This window comes from Nipponia nippon, unplaced genomic scaffold, assembly GCF_047370975.1.
Source record: "Nipponia nippon isolate SJK-2023a ecotype South Korea unplaced genomic scaffold, ASM4737097v1 scaffold_16, whole genome shotgun sequence".
Classification (NCBI taxonomy): Eukaryota; Metazoa; Chordata; class Aves; order Pelecaniformes; family Threskiornithidae; genus Nipponia; species Nipponia nippon.
In genome coordinates, this window is record NW_028262332.1 from 5,967,740 (window position 1) to 5,992,531 (window position 24,792).

The 24,792-nt window shown below is 65.0% G+C and overlaps 3 protein-coding genes across 8 annotated transcripts; 2 read left to right on the plus strand and 1 right to left on the minus strand.

The window, feature by feature from the left end:
• The first annotated feature begins 23 nt into the window (after positions 1-23).
• Positions 24-4,919, plus strand: TOR2A (torsin family 2 member A). 3 transcript variants are annotated; one of them, XM_087752703.1, is made up of 5 exons: positions 24-220; positions 601-752; positions 2,015-2,190; positions 2,541-2,668; positions 3,254-4,919. In XM_087752703.1, exons 1-5 carry the CDS (start codon positions 31-33, stop codon positions 3,496-3,498), a joined length of 891 nt encoding a protein of 296 aa, XP_087608829.1. In that variant the 5' UTR covers positions 24-30; the 3' UTR covers positions 3,499-4,919. The 3 variants fall into 3 exon arrangements, 2 of the variants coding, with proteins under 2 accessions (XP_087608829.1, XP_087608828.1); XR_015703657.1 differs by having other exon boundaries at positions 26-220; positions 601-866; positions 2,541-2,906; positions 3,254-3,392; XM_087752702.1 differs by having other exon boundaries at positions 37-220; positions 601-866.
• A 2,123-nt stretch (positions 4,920-7,042) lies between these two features.
• Positions 7,043-9,453, plus strand: PTRH1 (peptidyl-tRNA hydrolase 1 homolog). The gene is made up of 5 exons (XM_087753196.1): positions 7,043-7,124; positions 7,458-7,677; positions 7,820-7,919; positions 8,553-8,598; positions 9,032-9,453. Exons 1-5 carry the CDS (start codon positions 7,059-7,061, stop codon positions 9,221-9,223), a joined length of 624 nt encoding a protein of 207 aa, XP_087609322.1. The 5' UTR covers positions 7,043-7,058; the 3' UTR covers positions 9,224-9,453.
• Positions 9,454-11,203: 1,750 nt separating this feature from the next.
• CERCAM (cerebral endothelial cell adhesion molecule) lies at positions 11,204-24,080 on the minus strand. 4 transcript variants are annotated; one of them, XM_087752931.1, is made up of 15 exons: positions 23,843-24,080; positions 20,601-20,820; positions 18,461-18,593; positions 15,763-15,873; positions 15,450-15,567; positions 15,236-15,370; positions 14,940-15,144; positions 14,741-14,860; positions 14,513-14,589; positions 14,224-14,330; positions 13,980-14,112; positions 13,666-13,793; positions 13,386-13,589; positions 12,271-12,507; positions 11,204-11,610 (listed from the first exon to the last, which is right to left on the minus strand). In XM_087752931.1, exons 4-14 carry the CDS (start codon positions 15,834-15,836, stop codon positions 12,273-12,275), a joined length of 1,536 nt encoding a protein of 511 aa, XP_087609057.1. In that variant the 5' UTR covers positions 15,837-15,873; positions 18,461-18,593; positions 20,601-20,820; positions 23,843-24,080; the 3' UTR covers positions 11,204-11,610; positions 12,271-12,272. The 4 variants fall into 4 exon arrangements, with proteins under 4 accessions (XP_087609057.1, XP_087609055.1, XP_087609056.1 ...); XM_087752929.1 differs by having other exon boundaries at positions 20,644-20,820; positions 23,843-24,079; XM_087752930.1 differs by lacking the exon at positions 18,461-18,593 and having other exon boundaries at positions 23,843-24,079.
• Between the last annotated feature and the right edge of the window lie 712 nt (positions 24,081-24,792).

The window sequence follows — 24,792 nt, forward strand, 5'->3', positions numbered from 1 at the left end:
TCTTATCATGGCCCCGCCCCCCCGCGGGGCATGCCGGGAGCTGTAGTGCGGGCGGTGCCGGAGCGGGCGGCCGCCATGGCCCCCGGAGCGGCGGCGGCGCTGGGCCTGGGGCTGCTGCTGGCGGCCGCCGCCGCCCGCCCCGCCGCCGCCTGGGACCTGTGGGCGCTGCGCTGCGGCTTCTCGGCGGACTGCGAGTGCGGCTTCGGGCCCGATCTGCGCGGTCAGCGGGAGCGGCGGGCCGGGAGCGGGGGGACGGGAAAGGGGCGCCCCTGAGGCGAGAGGCCCTGAGGCGCGGGGTGCCGAGGGGCGGGGGAGCCTCTGGGGACGGGGACTCCCAGGCCGGGGAGGCGGCGGGCAAGGGGGTCCCGGCAGCCAAGGGGGTCTGCGGGAGACCCTCCGTTCCCGGAGCGGGGCGCAGAGGGGGCTCCCGGCCTCCCCGCCGCGCCGAGGGGCAGGACCGGGCGGCGGGGCCGGTCCGCAGCCTGGGCCGGCTGACGGGGAGGGCCGGAGGCGGCAGCCCTCAGGGACGGGCCGGCCGCGGTGCGAGGCGGGAGCTATTTCAGGCGGCGTTTTCTAAGTCTCGATTTGACTTTGCTTCAGGTCTGGAGTGCGACTTGGCCACGAATCTGGTGGGGCAGCCCCTGGTGAGGCAGCAGGTGATGAAGGGAGTCAGGGAGTTCCTGGAGAACCGGAATCCGGAGAAGCCCCTCGTGATGTCCTTCCATGGCTCGACTGGAACAGGCAAAACCTATGTGAGCTCCATGCTCGTCCGCTACCTCTTCCAGGGTGGGCTGCAGAGCCCCTACGTTCACCAGTTCTCCCCCATAGTGCACTTCCCCCATGCCGAGCAGATAGAGCAGTACAAGGTAAGGGGCGCCTCTCAGCACAGTACTACTCGATTGGGGTGGTTTTTTTTTGGTTATGTCCACCTTGATCCTCAGTAGATACACATTCAGGCTGTTTCCTGAAGCACAGCAGGAATAAAAACTCTTTTGTTTTCACCCTCTCAGACAAAGGCGGCTGAGTGAGTGGCTCCACACACTGGCTGAAGGATCCACTAGTAACCGTGATGTACTCTGGCACTCGGTTATCACTTTTGTCTTCCCCACAGCAGTCCTTGCCACGATCATGTTCTCATTCCTTAAATATTTACACAGCCCTTTGAACGCACAAACAAAAGTGCTTCACTTAGATGAAAGGAACTCATATTCTCCCGTTGCTTTCCAAAGAGCTTGATGGCTGTGAAAACCCGCGTATCGCTAGACTTGTAATCCCCTCTTCACAGAGCAGGCAGCTCCTGAACAGCAGCTTTAGACTCTTAACTGTGCCACTCTGTCTCTTAAAGCTGAGAAAGGGGAGAAATCAAAATGTGAAGGTTAGCTGCCAAACCCCCAGCAGAGCAGGGAGTCAGTGCACCGGGACGTTTGCTTTCTGGGTGTTTGGAGAAGTCATTTGTTGTATCGTGTCCTTGGAAGAAATGCTTTCAGGAAGGTAAAACCCACACGGGGTGAAGTGCTTCCGTTGAGAGTTATACGTGCCCCCAGGTGACGTGAGTGGTTTTGCGTTGGTTGGCATCTACACTGAAGTAACTTCAGCCGTAGTAGAGCCAGAGCTCTTCTGGCTCAGCGCAGGCACGTGGTTTTGCACCAGAACAGGAGCTGGCAAAAAGCACTCAGTAGCTGGGAACTGTGTAGGTACACAGTGAAAGAGAAGAACGTGGGGAACTGTAGGAGTCTGAATCCCCAGCTTTAGTTTGCTGCCTCCTCCTTTAAATCTGTAATAAAAGATCTTCAACGGGCTAATAAAGCCAGAAACAGCCACTGTGCGAAACCCAGAATAAAGGAGGCCTCCCCGGTGCTGGCTGTTCCTGCTCCGAGTAGGTGGTGCTGTGCTGCTTTCAGCACCTTCAGCTCCGCTTGAGCTCAGGCCTCGGCTCTTGCTCTGGGGTAGCTCGAGCCTCCCTCGCCGCCCTCGGTATCTTGCTGCCTTACGGCTTGGTGGGTGTTTTTCCTAGGAAAGCCTGAAGCGCTGGATCCAAGGGAACCTGACAAACTGTGGACGATCGGCCTTTCTCTTTGATGAGACGGACAAGATGCACCCAGGCCTGATCGATGTGATCATACCGTTCCTGGGACCCTCGTGGGTTGTGTACGGGACCAACTACCGCAAGGCGATCTTCATCTTCATAAGGTAAGAGAGGCCCCTCTGTGCCATCACGGGGCTTCCCAGCGCACGGCTTCTCGTTTGGGCAGAGGTCATGCCTGCTTCAGAGCACACACGTGTTTTGCTTTTCCTTCTCCAAGCCTTGAGCCTCTACAAATACCAAGAGACACTATTTCATTGTGAATAGACAGACCTGGAGAGGCTGAAAAAGCTCTCCTGTCCCTGTTTTTGGCTGCCTTTACAGGAGTCGCATTAGGCCAGGCAGCTGGGAGATCCTGGCTCGCGCTCGTGCAGGCTGGAGGGTGCCAGATGCCACCTCTGTCCTGCAGCACCGTTTTCCCGGATACAGGCCAAATAAGCGTCTCATTCTTGTGCAGCAACGCAGGAGGGGAGCAGATCAACGAAATGACGCTGGATCTCTGGCGTGCCCGCAAGGACCGGGAGGAGATCAGCCTGCAGGACCTGGAGCTGGCCATCTCCAAAGCCGTGTTTGAAAACCCTCAGAGTGAGTCCGCGAAGCGGAGCCCTTCCTGCAGGGTCAGAGCCCGGCAGAGGGAGCCAGGCCCATTCCAGGCAGCCACCGACACCGCCTGCTGCCTCCCAGGCAGCCAGAAAGGGACGACAGGGTTTTGCGGGAAGAGAACTGCGATCCCCACGAGGTTTCCTGGCGAAGCGAAGGAATAGCCCGGCCTTCCAAGCCAGCAGACCTGCTGCCACGTTTAGCAAAGTTCTTTGGAGACAAGGTGTAGTCGCCGTTGGGGGATGCAAACAGCACAGCACGCTCAGCGGAAAGGCACCGAGCCGTACCCATCCCCGCTGCCTGCCTGCTTGTCCTTGCTTTGCCCTTGGCACAGGGAGCAGAGCTTAAATTCCGACTAGTCAAGCTAAATCCTCCCTTTCCTGGAGGACAAATCTATTGGGGGGGGGAAGGGGGAGTGACAACTGATGGGTTCAGCTCTCTCCTTGTACAAAACTGGAGCGGATCTGTCTTCAGCCGAGTACTTTGGCTTTGCACAAAGCAGCTCTTTGAATTCCAGGGACTGCAGAGACTTTCTGAAGGTAAAACCTGTCTCTTCCTTCGCTTTTGCAGGTGGATTCTGGAAATCTGGGATCATTCACGAACATCTCATTGATTTTGTTGTGCCCTTCCTCCCACTGAAGCGCCACCACGTAAAGCAGTGCGTCGTCAGCGAACTCATCCAGCAAGGCCTCGAAGTACGTCCGGATGTTGTCCAGGAGGTGGCTGACAGCATCCCCTACTTCCCAGAAGAAGAGAAAATATTTTCATCAACGGGCTGCAAAACAGTGGCCTCTCGGATCAGTTTTTTCTTCTAGTCACGGGCGAGGGCTTCGCTCAGATCCATAGGGGATGTATACGGAGCTGTAAAGCGGCAGAACCCGGGACTGGCGGGACGAGCAGCGGGAGCTGCGTGTTCCCCCTCGGCAGCACGAGCGCTCTCCTGCTGAACTCCTCTCTCCAGCCCCAAGGAGGCCGCTGCAGGATGCGGCTGCGGGACCAAGCGCAAGCGATGTGATTTAAAGCACTTTACTGATGCACCCCCAGCCGGGTGCGGGTGGACACAACCAGCCCGGCGCACCGCCCACGACATCTGCGACGACGGGAGGATGCCAAGAGGGCCTGCGGCGTCAGGGAGGTTTCTCACCCTGTCAGCAGCACCCACCTGCAGCTCTCCTCTCTCCTGGCAGCTACTGATCTCCAACACATCAAGATTCTGAGCCCACAGAAGAATATTTCTTTCGTACAGCATTTTAACAGTTGTTTTTTTTTAAAAAACCTTTTTAAGCGTGGCTGTGCCTCAGCTCCTTGGTACAACGCGACAGCGCTCGTGCAGACTGCTGCAGCGCTGGCCTGTGAACACCTTCAACGTTGCAGCAAAGTTTTCTTTTCAAGGAAGCTTTAGAGCCAACTTCTTTCCAGCTTCCTTTCACCGTGAATAGGTGCTGGTAGGGACCAGCTTCACCACCAACCAGCGTGGGGGGGGTAATGCGGGAGATGGCAACACCCGATCTGCCAGGAGCCAGGTTCTCCCTCCCACCCCCTTGTCCATCTTTCCCCTAAGGTCCAAAGGATTTCCCTGCAGCAAACCAGGAAAACAACAACAAAAAGACTTTGCACTTGTTTTACCAGCTACAAAAAATTCCACTCCTACCTCCAGGGGAGCCCACGGTGCCACTAACGGTTTTGAAAATTCCTTTTATTCCGTGATGATTTCTACAGCAGGCTGAGAGTTGGTGCTATGAGCTGTTGAGGCTCTTGTACAGCCTTCTGCTGGTCAGACCTTGAAGGCCTTGGCTGGGCCAGCGTCCGTTCAGCTTCCGGGGAGTGTCACTTACGCGAGGGACCTGGGGACAACCTAGAGCAGATTAGTGCTCCGCACTGCCAGGCACGGGGTGCACAGCACCACTGGCCTTCGCCCAGGTTTTAATCTCCTCTGTGCAGTCAATTATGGGAGAACAGGTCAGAAGAACCAGAATCATTCACTCTCGAGGAACAAACTGCCCCGGGGATGGGTGCAGGGACGCTTCCCGAAGCTCCCGATGCTCCGCTCGGGCCCTGGGCTGAAATGAGCTGCCAGTGCTTGGGACCATTCCAGCTCCAGGGCCGGAGCTTTGGGGTCAGCGATTTCAGACACCACCCAAACGCTGCCCGGGATCTGGCCCACGGACTCAAAAATTCTGCCTCTTCCAAAAATGTTATGCATTTCTAATTTTACAATAAATCTTTTATGAAATAACGGTTGGGGAAGAGTCTTTTACTTGGATTCCTTACTGCCGCTAGTGCGGAAGGACTTGGAAGATTTGCAGTTGCATGAGAACAGCTGCCTGATGCGATGGGACTTTGGGGATTTAGCGGCACAGAGCTGACGCTCTCCAAGTAGGTAACTGGAACAAGGCAGCGGCCTTTCCCCGGGGAGGAGGCGAAACAGCAGTCGCTGGCCCAGGCGCCCTCCGCAGAGGAGCCGGCGCAGGTCCAGGGAGGCCCCTGGGTCTCTCTGCCCCAGCGGCACTTTTCCCCCGCTGCAGAGCACGTCCCTGCGTCCCAAGGCCGCGGTCGCAGGGCTACTGCCAGCGCAGCAGGGGGTGGGAGCCACGTCCCCTCCTTCCCGGGGAGGGTGGCTTCGCAAAGCCTGCCTGCTGGCCCCGCACGTGGGGAGCCGAGGCGCGGTGGCAGACCGGCCGTTTCTGCAGCGGCTACGGCTGCCGCTCCGCGCGCTGGCTGGGTGCGAGATCCAAGCCTGCAGCCCCTGCCGCCGCACCCCGGGCTCGCTCACCCGAGTCGCTGTCGGTGCAAAGGCAATGCTACAGGCCTGCAGCAACCCCCAAAGCAATCCTTTGTCTGGGAGGGCTGAGGAGGAGCGAGACACCTGCTTGCAACAAGGTTCCCAGGCCAAATGCAGACATCCAGCAACCCACCGTCACCTTTTGGGCAGACCGCACCCGCCCACCCGCTCACCTCGCCACCACGTCCTGCCGTCCCTGCTCGCGCAGCACCGCTGCAACCCGTTTCTGCACAACGCGGTTCCCCGGGCTGAGCTCCAGTGCCTGCTGGTAATCCGCTAGCGCGTAGGCCAGCTCCCCCAGGCGAAGGAAGCCGTCTGCAGCGAGGCAGCATCGGCGTCTCGGTTAAACGAGAGCAGCTGGGGGCTGGCTGTCACCCTCGGGCTTTGTCTGGAGCTCTCTGCGCCAGTGGCAAATGCACACGGCGCGTGTCCAGCCCAGCCCAGCCACAAAGATTTCGGCATCAGTAGCCAAAAGCTCTGAGCTCTGCCGGGCAGGAGACACAGCCAGGTCTGGAAGAGAGCAGCCATTCCCAGCCGTGCCCGCAGGACAGGCCATGCCGGGAGGGAGCCGAAGGCCAAGGGCCGGGTGAGCCAGGCAGGGCTGCCCCCACGCAGGCAGCACCGCGAGAGCCTTCCTGAAGTTCGGCATGGCCGACTGGAAGTCGCGGAGCTGGAGGAAGGCCTCTGCCCGCCGCTCATCCAGCTCTGCCCGCGCCACGGACAGCCCGCAGCCCACGCCGGCCCAGCCCGGCGCTGCTCGAACCACCCCGCATCAGCGCGGCGAGCGGCCAGCGGCGGCCCGAAGCCAGACGCCAGCGTGAGAGCCGGCCTTAACGATGCCGCCCCCCTCCTCCGGCTCCCGGCCTGGTGCACCCCTGCCCCGCCGGGGACCCTTCACCCCCCGCGGACCCAGGCTGCTGGCTCTCGAATGGCAGCCGACGGCTTCTCCCGCCGCCCGCCGATGGAGTCCAGCCCTGCGGAGAGGAAAAGAGCCGTGAGCGAAGCCGCGATGTGCGGCGGGACCGGGGGCCGTCACACGGCCACGGAAGAACGCGCTGCTCCGCCGGCAGGGCCGGAGGGGGCTCGGGGGGCCCCGCATGCCCCCATCCAGCCACAGCCAAAGGCCGCCGCCGAGGGCGGGGCGCGGCCCGGGCCCCGACAGCTCCCGCAGCGACTCCGCTTCCCCGGGGCCGCAGAGACCGGCTGGGCCCGCGGACGGGGCCTCTCCCAGCCTCCCCCCCGCCGCTCCTCCGGCACGGCCGCGGCAAACGGCCCGGGCCCGCACCGCCCTCCCGGCGGAGGGGCCGTTCGCAGGCCGCGGCTCCCAGTAACCCCGCAGCCCGCCCTGGCTGCGCCGCCCCGGCCCCGGCCCCGGCCCCGGCCCCGGCCCCGGCCCCGGCCCCGGCCCCGGCCCCTGCGCGGGCGGAGCGCGGCGCTGCCCACGCCGCCACCCCGGGCCCGCCCTGCCGCCCTCAAGCAAGATGGCGGCGCTGCCCGTAAGCAAGATGGCGGCGGGAGGGGCGGAGCGGTACCGGGCTATTGGCGGGGCGGGGCGCGGGCGTGACGTCACGGGGGAAGGGAGCACGCGGCGCCATGCTGGCGGCGGAGCTGGCGGGGCGCGCGAGACCGCTCGTCAGCCGGGCGGGGCCCTGCGTCATGGTCGGGCCGGGGGGCGGGGCCCAGCTTGAGGGGAGGGGGGGGATCGGGGCTGGGGGGATCAGAGCTGGGAGGATCGGGGCTGAGGGGATCGGGGCTGGGGGGGATCGGGGCTGGGGGGATCGGGGCTGGGGGGATCGGGGCTGAGGGGATCGGGGCTGGGGTGGATTGGGGCTGGGGGGATCAGAGCTGGGAGGATCGGGGCTGGGGGGGATCGGGGCTGGGGGGATCGGGGCTGGGGGACTGGGGCTGAGGGGTGCTGGGGGGGATCAGGCCCTTGGAGGGGCCGGGGGCTCATGGTGGCCCGGCAGAGCCCCGTTGACGCCTGGCGTGCAGGTGGCCGGCCTGGGCAACTACGGGCTGCGGGGGACGCGGCACAGCGTGGGCATGGCGGTGCTGGACCGGCTGGCCCGGCAGCTGGCGGTGGCCGAGGGCTGGCGAGCGGACAGGCGGTGCTGCGCCGACGTGGCCCTGGCCGCGGCCCGCGGCCTGGAGCTGTTGCTGCTCAAGCCGCGGAGGCTCATGAACGTCAACGGGCTCAGCGTCGCCAGCGCCGGTGAGCGGCTGGGTCACCCCCGACGCCTGCTGTGCCACCGGGCCCCGCGACGGCCCTGCTGCCCCCTGCCCAGCTCTGCGGGGTCCGGGCCTGGTGAGCCTGCCTCCCCCTCATTTCTTGGGTTGTATTTCTGTTTCCAAAGCCGAAATCTACAGCCTCCGCCCAGAAGACATTTACCTGGTTCATGACGACCTGGACAAGGCCCTGGGCAAGGTGGCGATCAAGCTGGGAGGCAGCGCAAGGTATGGGCTGGCCCCAGCTCTCCGGTTGCGTCAGCTGGTTCGAGGCCTCGCCATGCCCTCACAGGCACGTGGGCCGTTCCCGGTCCCGGCCCACCAGCCTGGCGGTGCTTTCAGCCCCAGCGCTAGCCCTGGGCCCCATCCCAGTGGCAGACGCAACAGCCAGCTGTTTGGGCAGCCTCCCGGTTGCTGCTCTGACAGGGAGAGCACGGAGCCTCCTGGAAGCGGCTGTGGGCTGGATCCAGCCCATCGGCTGCACCACATGGGCTTTTTATAGCACTCTGCCTGCCCCAGCGCCACTCCTGGGGCAGCCTTGAGACATTTAACCTAGGAAATCTTCCACTGCGGGCCAGGGCAGGGATGGTACTGGGCCACGGCGCTCAGTCACGCACGCACCAGCTGCAGCAAGAGCTGAGACGCGCAAAACGTGCCGTCCCATCCCTGCTTCCCCTCGTCCACCCCTCCCAGCCACGCTCAGCCCCAGGGGCTGGATGTTCCTGCAGAGCCAGGGCATGGGGGCTGCAGCCCCTGGCTGGGACCACGTCCCTGAGTCCCTGCAGCGAGAGACCCCCAGCCCATACCAGGGTGGGGGGGTCTCTTACAGACTAACGGTGGGTTTTCTCCTTCTCTCCCAAGGGGACACAACGGGGTCCGATCCTGCATCAGTGCTCTGCAGTCCAACGTGAGTGGGCCCCGATGGAAGGGGATCAGTCCTGCCCCCACCTCAGCGCATGGCTTGTCATCCCCCCACTCCCATTCTTCCAGCTCCCCTCAGACAAGCCCCTGCTCCCTTTCCTCACCCCCCTTTTCCCCTTCCCCTCCTTCCCTCTGCTTCCCCGAGGGCTGATGTCGGCTTGGCCGCTGTGGAGGACATGGAAACAATTAGTTTGAGTGGCTCTGCCAGGCCTGGCAGGAGCCTGGGATCTCAGCACAGCCCAGCAAAAGCCTCTTCCAAAATCATGTTTCTTGGAACAAGCACCCGAAACCACCTGGAAAACATGAGGGGCTGCTCCCTCGCCACCCAGCCCCGCTCACAGCACCGTCCCCTTGCCCCAGCTCTGTCTCAGCTGGGCCCTTGAGGTGAAGCTCCCCCAGCTCTCCTTCTTCCTCCCCAGGAGATGACCCGGGTCAGGGTTGGCATCGGGCGGCCGGAGGGTGAAATGACGGTGTCCAGCTATGTCCTGGCTCCATTCAGCGCCGGGGAGCAGGAGAGGCTGGAGCAGGTCCTGGCTCAGGCAGCGACCTGCCTGCTGGAGCACATTCTGCAGAGGAGAGCGCCCGTGGGGGAGCCGGGGGACAGGGGCTGACGTGAACCCCCAGGGACCTGCGTAGCCAATGGACAGAGCGCTGCGGGCTCTCCGCGGTGACCGTGGTGCGGAGCAGAGCCGGCCGTGCCGTGCAGCCTGGCCAGGCACTGGGGCAACCCCAGTCCGTCCCCACGCGGCTACGGGCAGCTCGTGTCCCACTCAAACCCCTGCAGGGGCTTCACGCGGTAGTTTGGCACAGAAATTAAATAAACCCTCGCCCCTGGCTCTGCCGTGCTCCTGCCCGTCTCCCCTGCGCCGCCTGCTGAACTCCGGCTGTCCCTGGCTCTCTGCAGCTCAAATCCGTGTTCCCATCCATGTTCCGCCAGCGCAGGCTGGAGGGAAACTTCCAGTGGGAAGGGGGAAGCAACAGGAGCGACTTCCGCAGGATCCAAAACCACTTCGGCTTTGTTGAGAAGCTGTGGAAGGCACGAGTCGCGTGGAATCTCACAGCTCAGCAGCGCATGAGGGCTGCTTCCACTGAGCTGTGGCAAGTTTCAGGGCTGGCCTCAGTTTTTGTTAGGTGATTTTCAGCCAAACCCCAGAGTTTCGAACAGCTGGAGGAGTTCTGGCTCCTCCTCGCAGACCCGTTACAGGTCTCATGGCAGAGAGGGCAGCCCGAGAAGCGAGGTCTCCACACCACTGCAGCTTCCCAAAGCCCCAGGCTCTGCTGGCACGCCCTGGCCAGCTGCACGCCCTGGCCGGCTGCACGCCCTGGCCGGCTGCACGCCCTGTGAGCGTGGCTGCACCGAGCCCCCGCGCAGGCAGCTCCTCGCCCGCATCCCAGTGGGCGCTGGAACGAGCGCCAGGACCCTTGCTGGGTCATGCGTGCTGCAGCACTGCTGCCGCTTCCTTGCTCCGCTCCAGCTGGCACCAGACCTTCCTCCGCTCCAGCTCCTGAGCTCCTCCTGTAGCCCTGAGGCTACCTGTGACCAGGGCACAGGCAGGGAAGCAAAGGTGTCCCCAACCTGCCATGGGTCACTTCTCCACCCTGCTGCATTGCCCGTGCTTGTACTGGCTGAGACCCTGTGGCTGCAGACCTTGCACTTGGCCGTCTCCTCCCTGTTCTCCAGTAGATCCACTCGGATCTTCAGGTCCCGTGTGATCTCCTGGAGCCGGTTTTCCTTCAGGAGGTCCCTGCTGCAGCTATTCAGCCTGCCCCAAACACTGCTCTCCTGGATTATTTGGTGGTCTCAGACATCCCGCTGTGGGTCTTGGCTACCAAGGCTTCTACCCACTGCTCCATTGCCTTCATCGAGCTGTGGGGAGAAGAGGGGCGCAGCCCCCCAAGCCCTGGGTGAAGGTGGCAACCCACCATCCTGGGGCTAAGCCCAGCAGCTGCTCCAGGGCCAAAAGGGGCAGCCAGCTGCCAGGCAGGGGTGGAGAGAGGCGGCAGCTCTGGGGGCCTGGCAGGGAGCTCACACCTCCCCAGATCACCCAGACTAGGGCTAGTTGCAGTAGTTTTAAGGAAATAATTGCTCCTCCACCCCAGAAAATCCTCAGTTTTCAACCGAACATCATCCTGCCGAGAAGCTGAGGTTTAGCACCAAACAAGCCGGGGCTCTTGGAAAGCAAACACCCTCCTCCAGAGCTGGCCACAAAGGTGACAGATGCCGGAGCCCAGCAGGACTCGGCTGCACACCTCGGTGCTCAAGCTGGTGTCGGGTTTACAGTCCCAAGGCCAAACCTAGCACCGATGAGGGAAATCCTTTCTGTCAGCATTCCCAGGGGAGAGCTGAGCTCCGCGGAAATCCCACCCACCTTTTCACCCCCAGATCCCAAGGGAGAGCTCTGGTCTCTGTCTCCCACCCCACCTCCCTCCCTCCCTTTCCCCATTTCAGATGTCATTCCCAAAGCCATCCCCAGCCGGGGGAAACACCAGACCCTCACCACCGCAGCTCCGAGGTGACCCCGGCGGGGCATGCCCTGGGGACCTTACACGGGGCGATGCCACCCGGCAGAGCCAGCACCTGGTACGTCAGCTCAAACACAGTGTGCTTTAATCCTCCCTGGGCTTCGGCACAGGTGAGGGACAAGCCCAGTCGGCGGCAGGAGGCCACGTGTGCCACCGCGGGAGCCAGCCCCCGGCCTGAAAAACACTCCCCAAAGTCCAAGCCGGTGGGAGACGGCAGAGTTGGCATCACTCAGGGCAGTCCTGGAGACGTGGCCTCAGCAGAGCCGGAGCACAGCGCTCCCCCGGTCCCTCCACCAGGCAGGGAAAGGGCTCTCCGGGAGCCCTGGGGCAAATCCTGCCTCGGATGGGTTCCCCCCGTGCAGATTCAAAGGACCCTGGGGGGATCTGTCCAGGGCAGCTGCATCTCTCAAGCGGGAGCAGGCAGGATCAGGCCACTGCCTCACGGTGCTCCCAGCTGGGTCAGAATCCCTCGTCCCTAGGAGGCAAGGACGCAAATGTTAGCGGTCAAGGCAGGAGCAGCCCCGACGCGTTCACGCCTGCAGCAGAGGCGGTGGGAGGATTGTTTTCCAGCCTCCCCCGGTCTGGCTGCTCCCAGGGAAGCTCTGCTGCCAGCACGAGCAACCTCAGACAGGGAAAGTCTGACCCGGCATTAACCACGGAGGTGCTGCCTTAGGGCCAAGCAAGCGCGGGCGCTCGCCTGCCTGCACGGCCGCCCCATGGAGACACAGCCCCAGGGAGACCTGCTCTGGGCGGGAGCAAGCAGCACCGGGGTGAAACTTTCCCCTGCGCAATGCCCCCAGCTCTCTCCAAACCAGGGTGACTTTTGCAGGAGGCAAAGGAGCGTTGTCCCGTCCTCACTTGAGGGGCTGAGGAGCAGCACGGACTCGGGGAGCGGCATAACCCAGTCCCCTGGCCCCCTCCAGCCCAGTGCATCCCCATCCCTTTCCCCGCCTGGAAGAGGTCTCATCTCTGCTTCCCAGTGCTTTGAGTCTGATGGGGAGAGCTGCTGCGGCATGGCAAAAAGAAACTAGGCATCCGGGACACATCCGAACACGGCGCTTGCAGGGAGATGCTTCCCAGTCACTCTGCCCCCTGTCCCCAGCACCACGCGCCCAGGTCCCACGACCTCGCTCACCATCAGAGCTCGTCGCGGGCTGTGGAGCGGAGGTGGCCGGCACTGCCCTGTGAGTCCCTCAGGGTCTTCTGCGAGCCAGCCCAGTCGGTCTTCTTGGTATCGTCGTCCCAGATGGTGGAGGTCTCGGTGTCGCTCAGCCAGTTGCTGTCCCCAGCGTAATGGGTGGGATAAACCAGGAGGGGGTGAGCCGAAAACACCAGCAGGTCCCGGGGGGCGAAGTGCCGCTTGTAATCCTCGCTGGCGAAAGTGGCACGGACCCGAGAGGAGAAATTGGCTTACAGAGCATGGCCTGGTGGAGCCGAGCTGGGGGCCTGCCCTGCGCCGCTGCTGCCTGCAGCGCCTGGCTGGGGAGGGACCGGGGAGGGGATGGGACCCATCTCTCCCCACCAGCCTCGGTGGCATGGAGCCGGCCCTGGCACAGAGCAGGTCTCCGGCACAGCATCCCGCCAGCCTGGCCCCAGCTGGCCCCGGGCCAGGGCTGTCTGGTGCCGTTATCCTGGCGAGCATGGGACTCCCAGCTGCTCCTGGTTCACATCCAGAGCACTAATCCGCCCCTCTGTCCACCTCCAGCCTCCCTTTTACATGCCTAATCCCTCTGTTTCGCCATCCTGCTCACTGGCTTTCCCACCCCCCTCTCCCCCAGGACACCCAGCCACCAGCACTCGCCCACCCCCTAAATTGCCTCCCCCTCCCCAGACACAGCCTTGCCGCTGACCCCCCCCCCAGGAAGAGGGGCGTGGACGTGCCCCAAGATGGGGCTGAGACCCACAACCAGGGGCAGGGAACCACACAGCCCCCCAGCGCCGGGGTACAGGGGGCTGCTCCCCCCTCACCATGGGGCCAAGACCCCTGTGCGGGGCCAGCATCGAGCCCTGGCTCTGTCCCCACTCCCGTCCCCCCACCCCACGCTGGCAGAGGGCCATTTTCCAGCGGCTGGCAGCCAGGCAGCGGCTGGGGGGAATGAGCTCATGCTACAGATGTTTTCCTCCAGCATGAGTAATGCTGGGGGGGGAAAGCAGGGTGAGACAGTGACGGCGGCGAAGAAACTCATGCTCCCTCACCGGCATGGCCATGTCACTCCACCAGCAAGCCCTCCTGCACCCCCTGCTCCTTACTTGGGGTGCTTGTCGTACATGATGGGCAGGAACTCGTCCACCGGCAGCATTTTGGAGAGGGGCTCTGCAGCCAGCAGCTTCTGCGCCCCGCGGCGGGAGATGGCATAGGCCAGTGTCCAGTACGAGTACCCAGCCACCACCAGGTTTTGCACACCCTCCACGGGCACCTCGTCCTCCGCGTTCACCTGCTTCCTCCCCAGGTAGCTGCGGGGTGGCCACCGAGCTGTGAGAGCCAGCCCCTGGGACCCGCACCCCGCGTACCCCCAGCCCCAGCACCTACATGAGGTCCCAGTCCTGCTGTGCCCCCTCCAGCTCCTCCATCAGCTGCCGCAGCCGCGCCGGGAAGGCAGCCTCGAAGCGCACATCGTCCTCAAAGACCACCGACTGCTCCAGCCCCCGCGACACGATCTATGGGGAGGGGGCAGAGGTGCAAACCCACCCCAGCATGGCACTGGGCCATACTGGATCCACTCACCCTGCAGGACACCCCTATCCCCAGGTTCTCCAGAGACCTGATGATGCTCACAGGGTCCCTGCCCCATGCTTGTGGCCCTTGAGGACCCCATGGCTCCCATGGCTCCCACGGCCCCGTACCTCCTTCCAGATGTTGTAGTGGCTGAGGAAGCAGCCAACCTCGCCCTTGGTGAGCGTGCGGCCAGAGAAGGGGTCATAGTACCCAGGGAGCAGGTCCACCCCCAGCACCTTGATGTCGCTGCTGTTGAGGGTGCTGCAAGGCAAGGGGCTGCATCAGCAAGGCGTCCCCTCCAGCCACCCCCTGTCCGCTCCCCAGGGTGACAAAGGGGGCTGGCAGAGCAGGGACACGTCTGTCCGCAGTCACCTCCCATCCACGGCGTCCACCACCCGCGGGGCGATCTCCAGCTCCCACAGGGATGCCAGCATCCGCTGGCGCCGGTCTGGCCTCCGCACCAGGTTGATGAGGAAGATCTGGGGAGGAAGGGGAGAGCCCCACCGAGGGGACATGTTGTCACCGGGGGGCACACAGCCTGCCCGGCCACCGCACGATGGGCAACAGGGGGCTCGGCCAAAGCCTGTGGCGGGCTTTGCCATGGATGGATGCAGCCAGAGGGACGAACAGGGGGACACGGCAGGGTCCATTGGGCACTTACTTCATCAAAGCCCATTTTCGTGAGTGGCTTGGGGAGGAGGGAGATGTGCCTGGAGCGCTGCATGGGGGGGCCATCCACTGCGGAGAGAGGGGACACCCCTTCAGCAGAGCCCAGACCCCCCTGGCTGGGAACCAGGGCCGACAGCCCTGCCCCGGGGACCGGCACCAGGTCCCCATCGCTCCTGGGGCAGGGGACACCTCCAGGACCCCGCCACCCGCGGGTACTCACCCATGGCCTCCAGCGTGAGATGCACAAAGTTGGCACGCTCGTCCTCCAGCGTCTGGTGGGCCTTCACGGGGACGTTGATGTAGCCGAAGCGCTGCTGGTTACACAGGTGGACCTCTGCGCCTGCCAGGTGGGACGGGTGAGCACCACAGCCCCCCCCAAACCCCCCAGCCCCCCAAAGCCCTGGCCCCCTGGCCCTCACCGGCTGCCTGGCAGGAGTAGGCGAAGACAATGATATCGTCGAAGGCCCAGGTGTAGTTGGGATGGGGCGGGTAGAAAGCCAACCGTGACGTCTCCTCCTTCCGCAGGTCGATCAGGAAGGTGGCATAGACCATGGGGACAGCGAAGCAGCCCACCTGCTGCCGGTTCTTGGTGGGGAAGTAGTCGGCCGTCCGGCGGTAGTACCCCTGCAGCACACCGGCGTGATGCCTCATGGTGGGGGGCTCTTCCGCCATGGCGGGGGGGCGTCCCCTTCCCTGAGGCTTTCCGGGGACGTACCTGGGGTGTGATGCCACACCAGAAGTTGGAGTAGAAGGTCTGCGAGTCCAGCATGGGAGCCACCACCGACTTGTTCTGCGCCATGAGAAACTTGAGGGTCTGGTTGTTGGTCAGGATGCTGTCGGTGTCCACAAACTGGGGGGACGGCACAGGTCCTGGAGGCGTGGGGACGCCCGCCTCGGCCCCCACCCCGCCGACACCCTATGTCCCTTACCAGGACATAGTCCGCCCGCTGCTCCCGGGCATAGGTGAGAGCCTCCTGCTTCAGCCTCATCAGGTTTTCATAGCGTTTGTCACTCCAGTGCTTGGGCCCGAGCTCGTCGGGGTAGGAGCTGGCCGGGGGGGAGGCAGGGGTTAACCCCACTCGCTGGGAACGCACAAACTTGGTGCACGCCGCCGTGTGCCAGCCAGCTGAGTCAGCCCAGCTCTGCCTCGACACCAGCTCCTCCTGGCAGCGTCCCCAGCCAGGGAGCGGGGCGCTGCTCCAGGAGCCCCTCGCAGCCCACACGGGCACCTCCCAGCCTCACCTGGGCTCCTCCTGCACCTTCCAGGCCACCGAGTGATAGTCCTTCCCCACCGCCCCCAGCCACTCCCGCAGCATCGCCGTCGTGTTGTCCGAGTTGTGGTCCGTCGCGCACCTGGGGTGAGGGGACGTCAGCCTCTGGGGGTCCCTCCCGCATGGGACAACCAAGGCCCCCTCCCTGCACTAGCGACGCTCCTGGGGCCAAGAGACTGAGCCAGCGATGGACTCGGGACCATAACACGTAACATGTAATTTGAAGGAACCGAGGCTGTGCTGGTGGGAGGGGGAACACGAACGGGTAATTTCTTTCCCGGTGCCGCCGCCGACCGTGCTGTCCTGTGGCTCTCGCCCCCTGTCCCTGCAGCCCAGCAGCAGCCCTGGCCGTGCTTTCCCCATCCCAGCCCCGTGGCTGCCCACCATGAGCAGCATCGGAGCACAGCAGCTTCATCCCCCTGCCCGTGCACCCCACTGCACCCCACAGCACCCCTGTGCACCCCGCAGCTCCGGCACCCAGAGGAAAGGCCCCGATGGCAGCAAAAATCCTGCTCCCCAACCCCTCCCTGGCCATGCACAGCCGCCATCAACTCTCCCACCCGACTTCGTAACGATGTTCACGGGGACCCCAGCACAGACGGGGCTGAGCCCCACCTTACTCTGGGGCAACCCCCAAGTCCCCACACTCCCCAGCACCCTCAACCTGTCAAAGCGCCCTGAGCTGCCCCCCGGGCACGGGTGTCACGGCGACCTCCTGGGACGTAGGGGACAAGGCAGGACCCGCGTCCCCCCCAGCTCCCAGCTTTGCAGGCAGCTGCTCTTGAAACACCCCGCAGGGCCCTGCGGCCGGGGGCTGCGGCAGGCAAGGGCGAGGGCCCTCCGCTGCCAGCAGCTTTCCCCCGCCCCAGCGCAGCCGCCCCTGCCAGGACCCCCCCGCCAGCCCCCGCCTCAGCCCCCTGCAAAAGCAGCTGCAGAAAAGTTTCCGACGAGCTCAAGCGAGAGACGGCGGCAGCGGAGGAGCGAGGAATAGGAGGGACGGGGGGCTCCTCTCCCAGCCACCCCGCCAGCACGGTAAAAGGGAGTTTGGGGGGTGTCTTTGGGCAAGGGGGGGCTGGGGCCCAGGCCTGCAGAGAGGGGGAAGGCAGCGTCTGTCCCTGACGATGCAGAATCCCCCCGAGCCCAGGGCTCCCCGCCCTCGCCAGCCCCACAGCTTCGGGAGGGGAAAGGTGGGGGTCCTGCCCCCTTGCCGCAGGGCAGCACCCAGCCCCTCCCGGGTCCCTGCTGGGTCCCACACCCGGGGCAGAGGCACCCCTCACCCTTTGGGGCTGGGGGGGCTGTTACCACCAGGGTCCCTGTTCCTCCAGGTGGTCCCCGTCCCCCCATGGTCCCCATTCCCCCCCCAGGCCCCCATTCCGCCGGATCTCTGCTCCCTCCACGCAGGCCTCCGTTACTCCAAGATCCCCCCAAGTCCCCGGTCCCCCCACTCTCCCCAGCTCCCCAGTCCCCTCCCTCAATTGTCCTTTGGGTGCCCACTACCCCCGGGCTCCCCATTCCCCCCCCATCCCCCAGGACCCCCGCTCTAGCAGCCCCATCCCCCTGGGGCTCCCTGTTACCCCCGGGTCCCCGTGACCCCAGCATCCCAGCTCCCCCCGGGGTCCCCATTCCCCCACAGCCCCCTCCTCCCCCCGGACCCCTGCTACTCCCCGCTCCCCCGGGGGTCCCCGCTCCCCCCGGGGGTCCCCGCTCCCTCACCACAGGGCGATGCTCCCCGCGGGATAGTCCATGCGCTCCAGGGCGCCCAGGCAGTGCGGCAGGGAGTGCTCCGCGTTACGGGCCAGGAGGGCGAGCACCACCCGCGGGGGGACCGGGCCGGGCCCGGTGCCGGTGCCGGTGCCCAGCAGCAGGAGCAGGGCGCAGAGCGGCCCCGCGGAGCCCATGGCGGCGGCGGCGGCGGCGGGCGGGGAAGGGGCGGGCTGAGACCCGCCGCGCTCAGCGCACCCCAGCCCCCGCCCCCGGCCCGGCCCCGCCGCCGCTGCGAGCCCCGGGGGCGGGTTTGGGTTGGGTTTCTTTAAATAAAGCCGGTATCGGTAAACGGCCCCGCACAGCCCACGGCCGGTGCCCCCTCCCCGAGGTCCCCCGGGATGCTCCTGGGCATCCCCCAGTGCCCCCTGCCAGCGCCGGGTCGGGTCCCCGCGGTGCCCGGCACGGCGTGGGTGGGTGGTGGGGAAGCACAAGGGGATGGGGGGGCTCATGGCTGGAGGGGATCATGGCCAAGGGGGCTGGTGGGCAGGGGGGATCATGGCCAGGGGGGCTGCTGGCCAGGGGGGCCTGTGGCTGAGGGGGGCTTGTGGCCAGAGTGAGTCATGGCTTAGCGGGCTCATGACTCTCCCCCATCACAAGCCAAAGTAGCCCACCCCACCAAGCCATGTCCCACCCGGGCTGCCCCCACGGCTGCCCATGTGCAGCCCCCCAGACGTGCCTGCAACGTGTCCGAGCTTTGGGACATTTGGCCAAAACCACTGGTTAACCACCCAATCCATAAACACGGCTGTCAGCTCCCGGAGCAAGCGCAGGCTGGGAGGAGGCCGCGTCCTGGGGAGCAACAGCTCCGGGCACCCCACCGGCGGTGCCGCGCACCCCTGGCTGCGGCGGTGGCACCGCGGCCCTGGCGAGGGGCCCTGGCCACGCGTGGCCAAACCTGCACCCACCCGCAGCGGGGCGAAGGCCTGGCCGGGCTGCTGCTCTCGCTGGCTCCCCACGTCCCCCCCGCTCCCAGGGGAGCTCCGGGAAGGCTCCGGCAGGGTGCAGCAAGGGGGTCGGGGATGAACAATCCAGCAGCACCTGAAAGAAGCAACGGGGAGGGGGTAACACACGGGGAGCCCCGGGGAGCCCTGCGGTGGCTGTAAGGAGAGAAAAACTGTTTACAGCCCGAGCTCGGACAAGTATTTCGGGGAAGGGCTCCGTGCCAGGGCGGCTGGGCGCTCCCCGGCGATGCAGAGCTGCGGGAGGGGGCAGGAGCCCAGGAGCCGAGCACAGCCGGACCCCACGCGTGCCCGGAGCCCACCCGTGTGCGCGGCCCCCCCGGCAGGGCTGGGCTGGGCTGGGGGCAGCCCCCCTCCCCTCCGCGGGACCCCCCCAGCGCGGCCCCGCGGCCCGGGAGGGGACGGAGCCCAGGAAGGGCCGCAGAGCGGCGGGGACGCCCGCGGAGCCCACGGCTGGCGCCGTCCCGCGGGGACCCCCCCGCCGGCCCCGCCCGCGGCCCGGCCCCGGCCCGGCCGCTGCTGCCACCTCCCGGCACCGCCGTCCGGGCGCTGCTGGGGAGCGGGGGCTCCGGCGCCCGATGGAGCCGCATCTGATCCCGTGTCCCCACACCCCTGCATCCCTTCCCTTCTCCATCCCTCCATCCCTCCGCCCCTGTATCCCTGAATCCATGTTCCTCTCCATCCCTGCCTCCCTTCTCCCCTACGTCCCTGCATCCCTTCCTTTCTCCATCCCTGCATCTCTGCATCCCCACATCCCTCCATCCCTGCATCCCTATGTCCCCACATCCCTCCATCCCTGCCCTTCTCCATCCCCACATCTCTTCGCCCCTGCATCCCCACATCCCTCCACTCCTGCATCCCTTCGCCCCTACATCCCTGCATCCCTTCCCTTCTCCATCCCTCCATCCCTCCGCCCCTGTATCCCTGAATCCATGTTCCTCTCCATCCCTGCCTCCCTTCTCCCCTACGTCCCTGCATCCCTTCCTTTCTCCATCCCTGCATCTCTGCATCCCCACATCCCTCCATCCCTGCATCCCTATGTCCCCACATCCCTCCATCCCTGCCCTTCTCCATCCCCACATCTCTTCACCCCTGCATCCCCACATCCCTCCACTCCTGCATCCCTTCGCCCCTACATCCCTGCATCCCTTCCCTTCTCCATCCCTGCATCCCCTTGCCCCTACATCCCTTCCCCTCTTCATCCCTGCATCCCTTTGCCTCTCCATCCCTGCATCCCTGTGTCCCCACATCCCTCCATCCGTGCATCCCCTCCTGGAGGTCACAGAGGGCCCTGCCCTGCCCTCAGCACCTGGGAAGGGCAGAGAGAGATTTCAGTGCCAGATATAACAGGATTTTGAGAGGCCTGGATCCCAGAGAGGCCGAGCAGGGCAGTTCCCAGCCTGCAGACTGGGATGAAACCCCGCAGAGCCCTGACACCCCGCACCGCGCTGGGGCCGGGGGGGCTGGAGCCTGGATGTGCCCGGGCTGGGGCCAGCCCTGGGATGCCGCTCTATGAGCAAGAGCAACACCTGACCGCTGCCAGCAATTTTTTTTCCCAGCACACTCCCCCGGTGTGCTCAGCCCCCGCTGTCCCCCGCCCCGGGGACGCAGCATCCCTGGCCCGGCGCAGTTCGGCCACCCACACAGCCCCGGCCCCACCGCCCCGGCCACTGCCCACACCGACCCTCCCCGGCTGCGGGCTCGGGGACTGGAGAGGGAGAGCCTGCCCCGTCCGCAGCTCCACCGCCCTTGTGGCAGGCAGAGGAAAGGGGCGATATTGCTGCACCCTGATGTGGGGAAACTGAGGCACGGGCCAATGCGACGTGCAGCACACAGATGGGCCGGGACTGGCAGAGGGACGAAGCATCCTGCGCCTGCCCTTGCAAGCTCAGCTGGGGTCAGAATTCTCCCTGCCTTTGCAGCCAGCGTTGCAGCCTGCCTTCTCCTGCAGCCCGGCTGCCACAGGGCTCACGACGGACCCTCGGAGCCCGCTGTGGGCCAGGCGATGCCTTACAAGCAGCTTTGGCCATGCAATGGAAAAAAACCGCACAAGCGAGCTCAGGGAGAAGGGAGAAATGGAGGTTACCTGCCAGGGCACCTGCTGCGTGGTCCTCGGGGTGATGACCCACCTGGCTCTGCGCTGCGGCTCAGCACCTTCATCCTGGCCACTCTGCTAGCCCAGGGCTGTGCCAGCCCCTGCGCCCCAGGAGCAGGACTGGCAGGCGGGGTGGCAGGTCCCCACAGGGCTCAGGGTGTCCCCACAGGGCTCAGGGCGTCCCCCTGGCTCCATGCATCCATGGCGGTACCTGTAAGGCAGAGCTGACGTCAGGTCCAAAAGCATCCCGCCCGGAAAAGTGCATTCCCATCCCCGTACTGCCGGGCAGGCAGCAGCGCTGCACGTTTCCAGCAGCCTGGTTTCTTTTCTTTTTTTTTTTTTTTTTTACAGGAAAAAGTTGCTTTTGGACCCAGAGCTGAGGCTTTTGGCCACCTCCGACCTCTCTCCACCCCTTCCTTGAAATTTTCTAGGATTTTCAGCAAAGTCTTTGAAAAGCTCCAGGTTCCTCAAATGTCACTTTTTTCTGCTTTAAAAGACTCAGGTTTGGTTGCAGAAAACAAATATATAAAGATATAGATAGAGATATATATATAAAAATATGTATGTATAAATGCAGAAATTCTGGGTGTATGTGTGTGGCCGGGGGGTTGGTACAAGTGCCCCAGCCACCAACAATTTTTTTAAACTTATTTCACAAGAAAAAGCATCGCAGGGGCCCAGCCGGCTGCGCAGGCCCGTGGTGCCCCTGGGTACCCCTGGGCACCCCGAGGGTCCCCGCTCCCACACCATGATGCTGCCCGAGTGACACCGTCCTCTCCAGACCACTGCCCCGACTTGTCCAGCCTCATGACCCCAGCCCCATGACCCCAGCCCATTTCACAGGTGGGGAAACTGAGGCACAGAGCTTGCACAGCCTCCCGGCAGCTGCCTGGCCAGCAGGGACCCCGGACCCGAGGGAGTACCCATGACCCCGCCATGCTCCCTGCCCTGCCAGCCCCTCATCCTGAGCTGTTCCAGCTGTTCCAGCTGTTGGGTAGCTCAGGAGGCCGGCGCTTCCCTCCCAACTGGGTTTTCCTTCCAGGTCTCTGCTAAACCCATCACATCCGCAGGCGCCGCTCTGCTTTCCTCCTCAGCAAGCTGCTCCCGCGGCGGGCAAAAACAATGGATCTTCCCACCCAGAAAAATCCAGGGGGATTTTGGCCATCTTGAGTGGATTTTGGCCATCCGGGGGGCGGATTTTGGCCACCTGGGGGGATTTTGGCCCACCCAAGAGATGCTCTGCCAGAGGAGCTGGAGGCCAGTGGGAGCAGCATCCCCATCCCAGCTGGTGGAGATAGGGAAACCCGTGCCACTGGAAATGGGGCACAGATGCGTCGCTGGCCCTGGCGTCCGCTGCCTGTGTCTCCCCCGTGCCTCGACCCATCGGGAGACAGCCTGGAGTGTTCCTGGTGGGCTGCGAACATCGCGGAGAGAGAAGCCTCCCCCAGGGCCCCCCTTTGTGCCCTGCTGGGAGCAGGGAGCCAGGGGCCGTGCGGGATGCTCTGCCTCACCTGCAAGGCACCACCGCACTGGGAGCCACGTTGGAGCCACACGGACACGTCCCTCCCGGGTGGCACAGCCAGCTCGGCCCCAAAATGGTCCCTTTTCTCCCCAGGCTGGACCACATCTGCCAGCATCAGAGTCTGTGGTGCCCAGGGCCAGCGTCCCCTGGCTCTGGGTGTCAAAGGGGACCCCGGGCACCCATCAGCCCTGGGAGCGGGCAGAGGGACGCCTCTCTCAGCAAGGGGAAACTGAGGCAGGAGGCCAACCCCAGGCTGCCCCATCCCCGCTGGGCAGGGAGAGCCCGTGCACCCTGCCAGGACTTCACCCCCGGGACATGGGGAGCTGCTCTCCATCCCTGCCGCTGCGCCCTCTCAGAGGGACGGCAACAGAGGGGTACCCCGATGGGACAGGTCCCCCCCCACGATGCGCTGACCCGTGTGCTCCCATCCCCTCCGTCCCCTCCCTCCTCTCCCCGCAGCGGGGCTGGCGGTCGGTCCCCGTCCCAACCCGGGGCAGCTGTGACCGAAAACAAAGCTGTCCCCTTCGGCACAATACCCTTCTGTCCCCCCCCCAGATGCTGACCGCTGGGGTGGGCAGCGGCCGGGCTGGAGGCGTCGAGGGGCCGTGCCAGGCCCCCGCTGGCAGGGGACAATGTTGGCAGTGATGGAGAGTAGGTATTTCAAAAGGTTTTGTTTTCGGGTTGACCCGCCGAGCTGGCGTGACCCTGCAGCCCCCCACCCAGCCCTGCTCCTCCGTCCCAATAGAAACCGGCCACATTCCTGACCTCGGGACGGGGGGGGAAGTTTCAAACCTCCCCGGGAAGGAGACAATGGGGGTGTCAGGGCCGTGATTTAGGAGGGGGGGCTCTTTCCATCACAAAGGCGAGACAAAGGCGCTCGATGCTGGGAAAGGGGCTTCAGCGGTGGCTCAGGAGCAGGGCCATGGTATTGTGCCTGGCCAGCCGGCCTCGGCGGCAGGGCAGCCATGGCCCACCAGGTGCCGCCGGGTCCCACTGGGTCCCACTGGGTGCCACCAGGTCCCACTGGGTCCCACCGGGTGCCACCGGGTCCCATTGGGTGCCACCGGGTCCCATTGGGTCCCACCGGACTCCCCATCCCAGCCCCTATCGCAGCCCTTCCCGCGGCCACCCTGGGGACCAGGGTCTGGTGGCTTTGTGGGTGTCACCGTCACCCATGGCAGGAGGGAGCAGGTCCCCCATCCCCACGTGGGACGGCTGGGGCACCCCCAGTGTCCCGCAGCACCCCACACCAGCAGGGCTGGCCGGGGACCACCCTGTCCCAGGGGGCTGTGGGCACCCCACGGGTCAGGGCTCGGACCGGGGCCAGGCCCCCCCGGGCAGCTGTCCCTAACACGGGGGGACACACAGCCCCACAGCCCCGAGCCCCCCCTCTGTCGGCCCTCCCCGGGTGTCAGGGCCGGGGTCCCGCTCTCCTCTCCTGGGGCCAGTGCCGGGGCTGAGGGCCGGGCGAGGGATGAGCAGCTCCTCTGTGCAGTGCTCAAAAGGGGCTTTGTGCACCCCGGGGCCGCCGGTGCCCAGCACCACCCAGCACCGCCGGCACCTCGCAGCCTGTGCCCCCCCAAACTCCCCTCTTTCCAGCTGCCCCCTGCCCCAGCCCTCCTCCTCCATCCCTGAGGGGGCTGAGCCCCAAACCACGGCAAAAATCCCCCCCAAAAAGCCAGGAAACTGCTTAAGCAGATGCCCAACTTACAGTGTCCTCCGCCGCAGAGCTGAGCCCACGTCTCCGGCCAGCGTCCCGGTGCCGAAGGGCTCAGAGCTTGCACAGAGAGGGGATTTTTTTACAGGAGAAATATTTTTCTCCCGGTGCTGGACGGCTGATCCGAAGGAAAAGCTGGAAACAAGTTCATTGGCTTTTCTCTCGCTCCCTCTCCTTGCCCTAATTTTTATTTTCCTGGCAGCCGGCGAGAGGAAGGGAGCTGGCAAGGTGATGCTTTTTTGGGAAGAGGGGAACTGGTGGTGAAAGAGGCATTCACCGCGCCGGGAGCCTGGGAAAGCCGAGAGCCGGGGGGGCCGGCGGGAGGGCGGGAGCCTGATCACCGACCGCTGTGCCGAGGCTGACCGGTGTGCCGAGGCTCACCGCCGTGCCGAGGCTGACCGCCATGCCGAGGCTGGCCGCCATGCTGAGGCTGGCCGGCGTGCCGAGGCTGGCCAGCGTGCCGAGGCTCATGGCCGTGCCGAGCGGAGGCCGGTGGCAGGTGGAGGGGCGCCGGCGGGATGCACCGGCAAACCAATGACATCATGTTGTGGGTTTTTTTTTCCAGGATGAAATATAATTTGCAGACAACTTCCCCAGCCGCCCCCGAGCGCTGGGGCTCGGCAGCGAGGAACAGGACAGGTCCCCCCAGGACACACAGGCGCCCACTGAGGGAGCGCAGGGCTGGGCCGGGGCTTTATTTTTTCTCTCTTTTGGGTCAGAAAAACTACATTTTAGTTCCTAACCTGCTGGCACCGTGCTCCCGGCACACGGGGCAGGGCCGGACAGCGGCCGAGCAGACCGTAGCCCCGGCACGGCCGGCGCCAGCACCCCGTCGGGGACCCCCCCATCCCCATGGTGGGGCAGGATCCGTCCCCGGGCTGCCCAACCCGGGATGGCTCCTTTCGCCTCTTCCCTCTTAATTTTGTTTAGAAACTTGTCAGGTT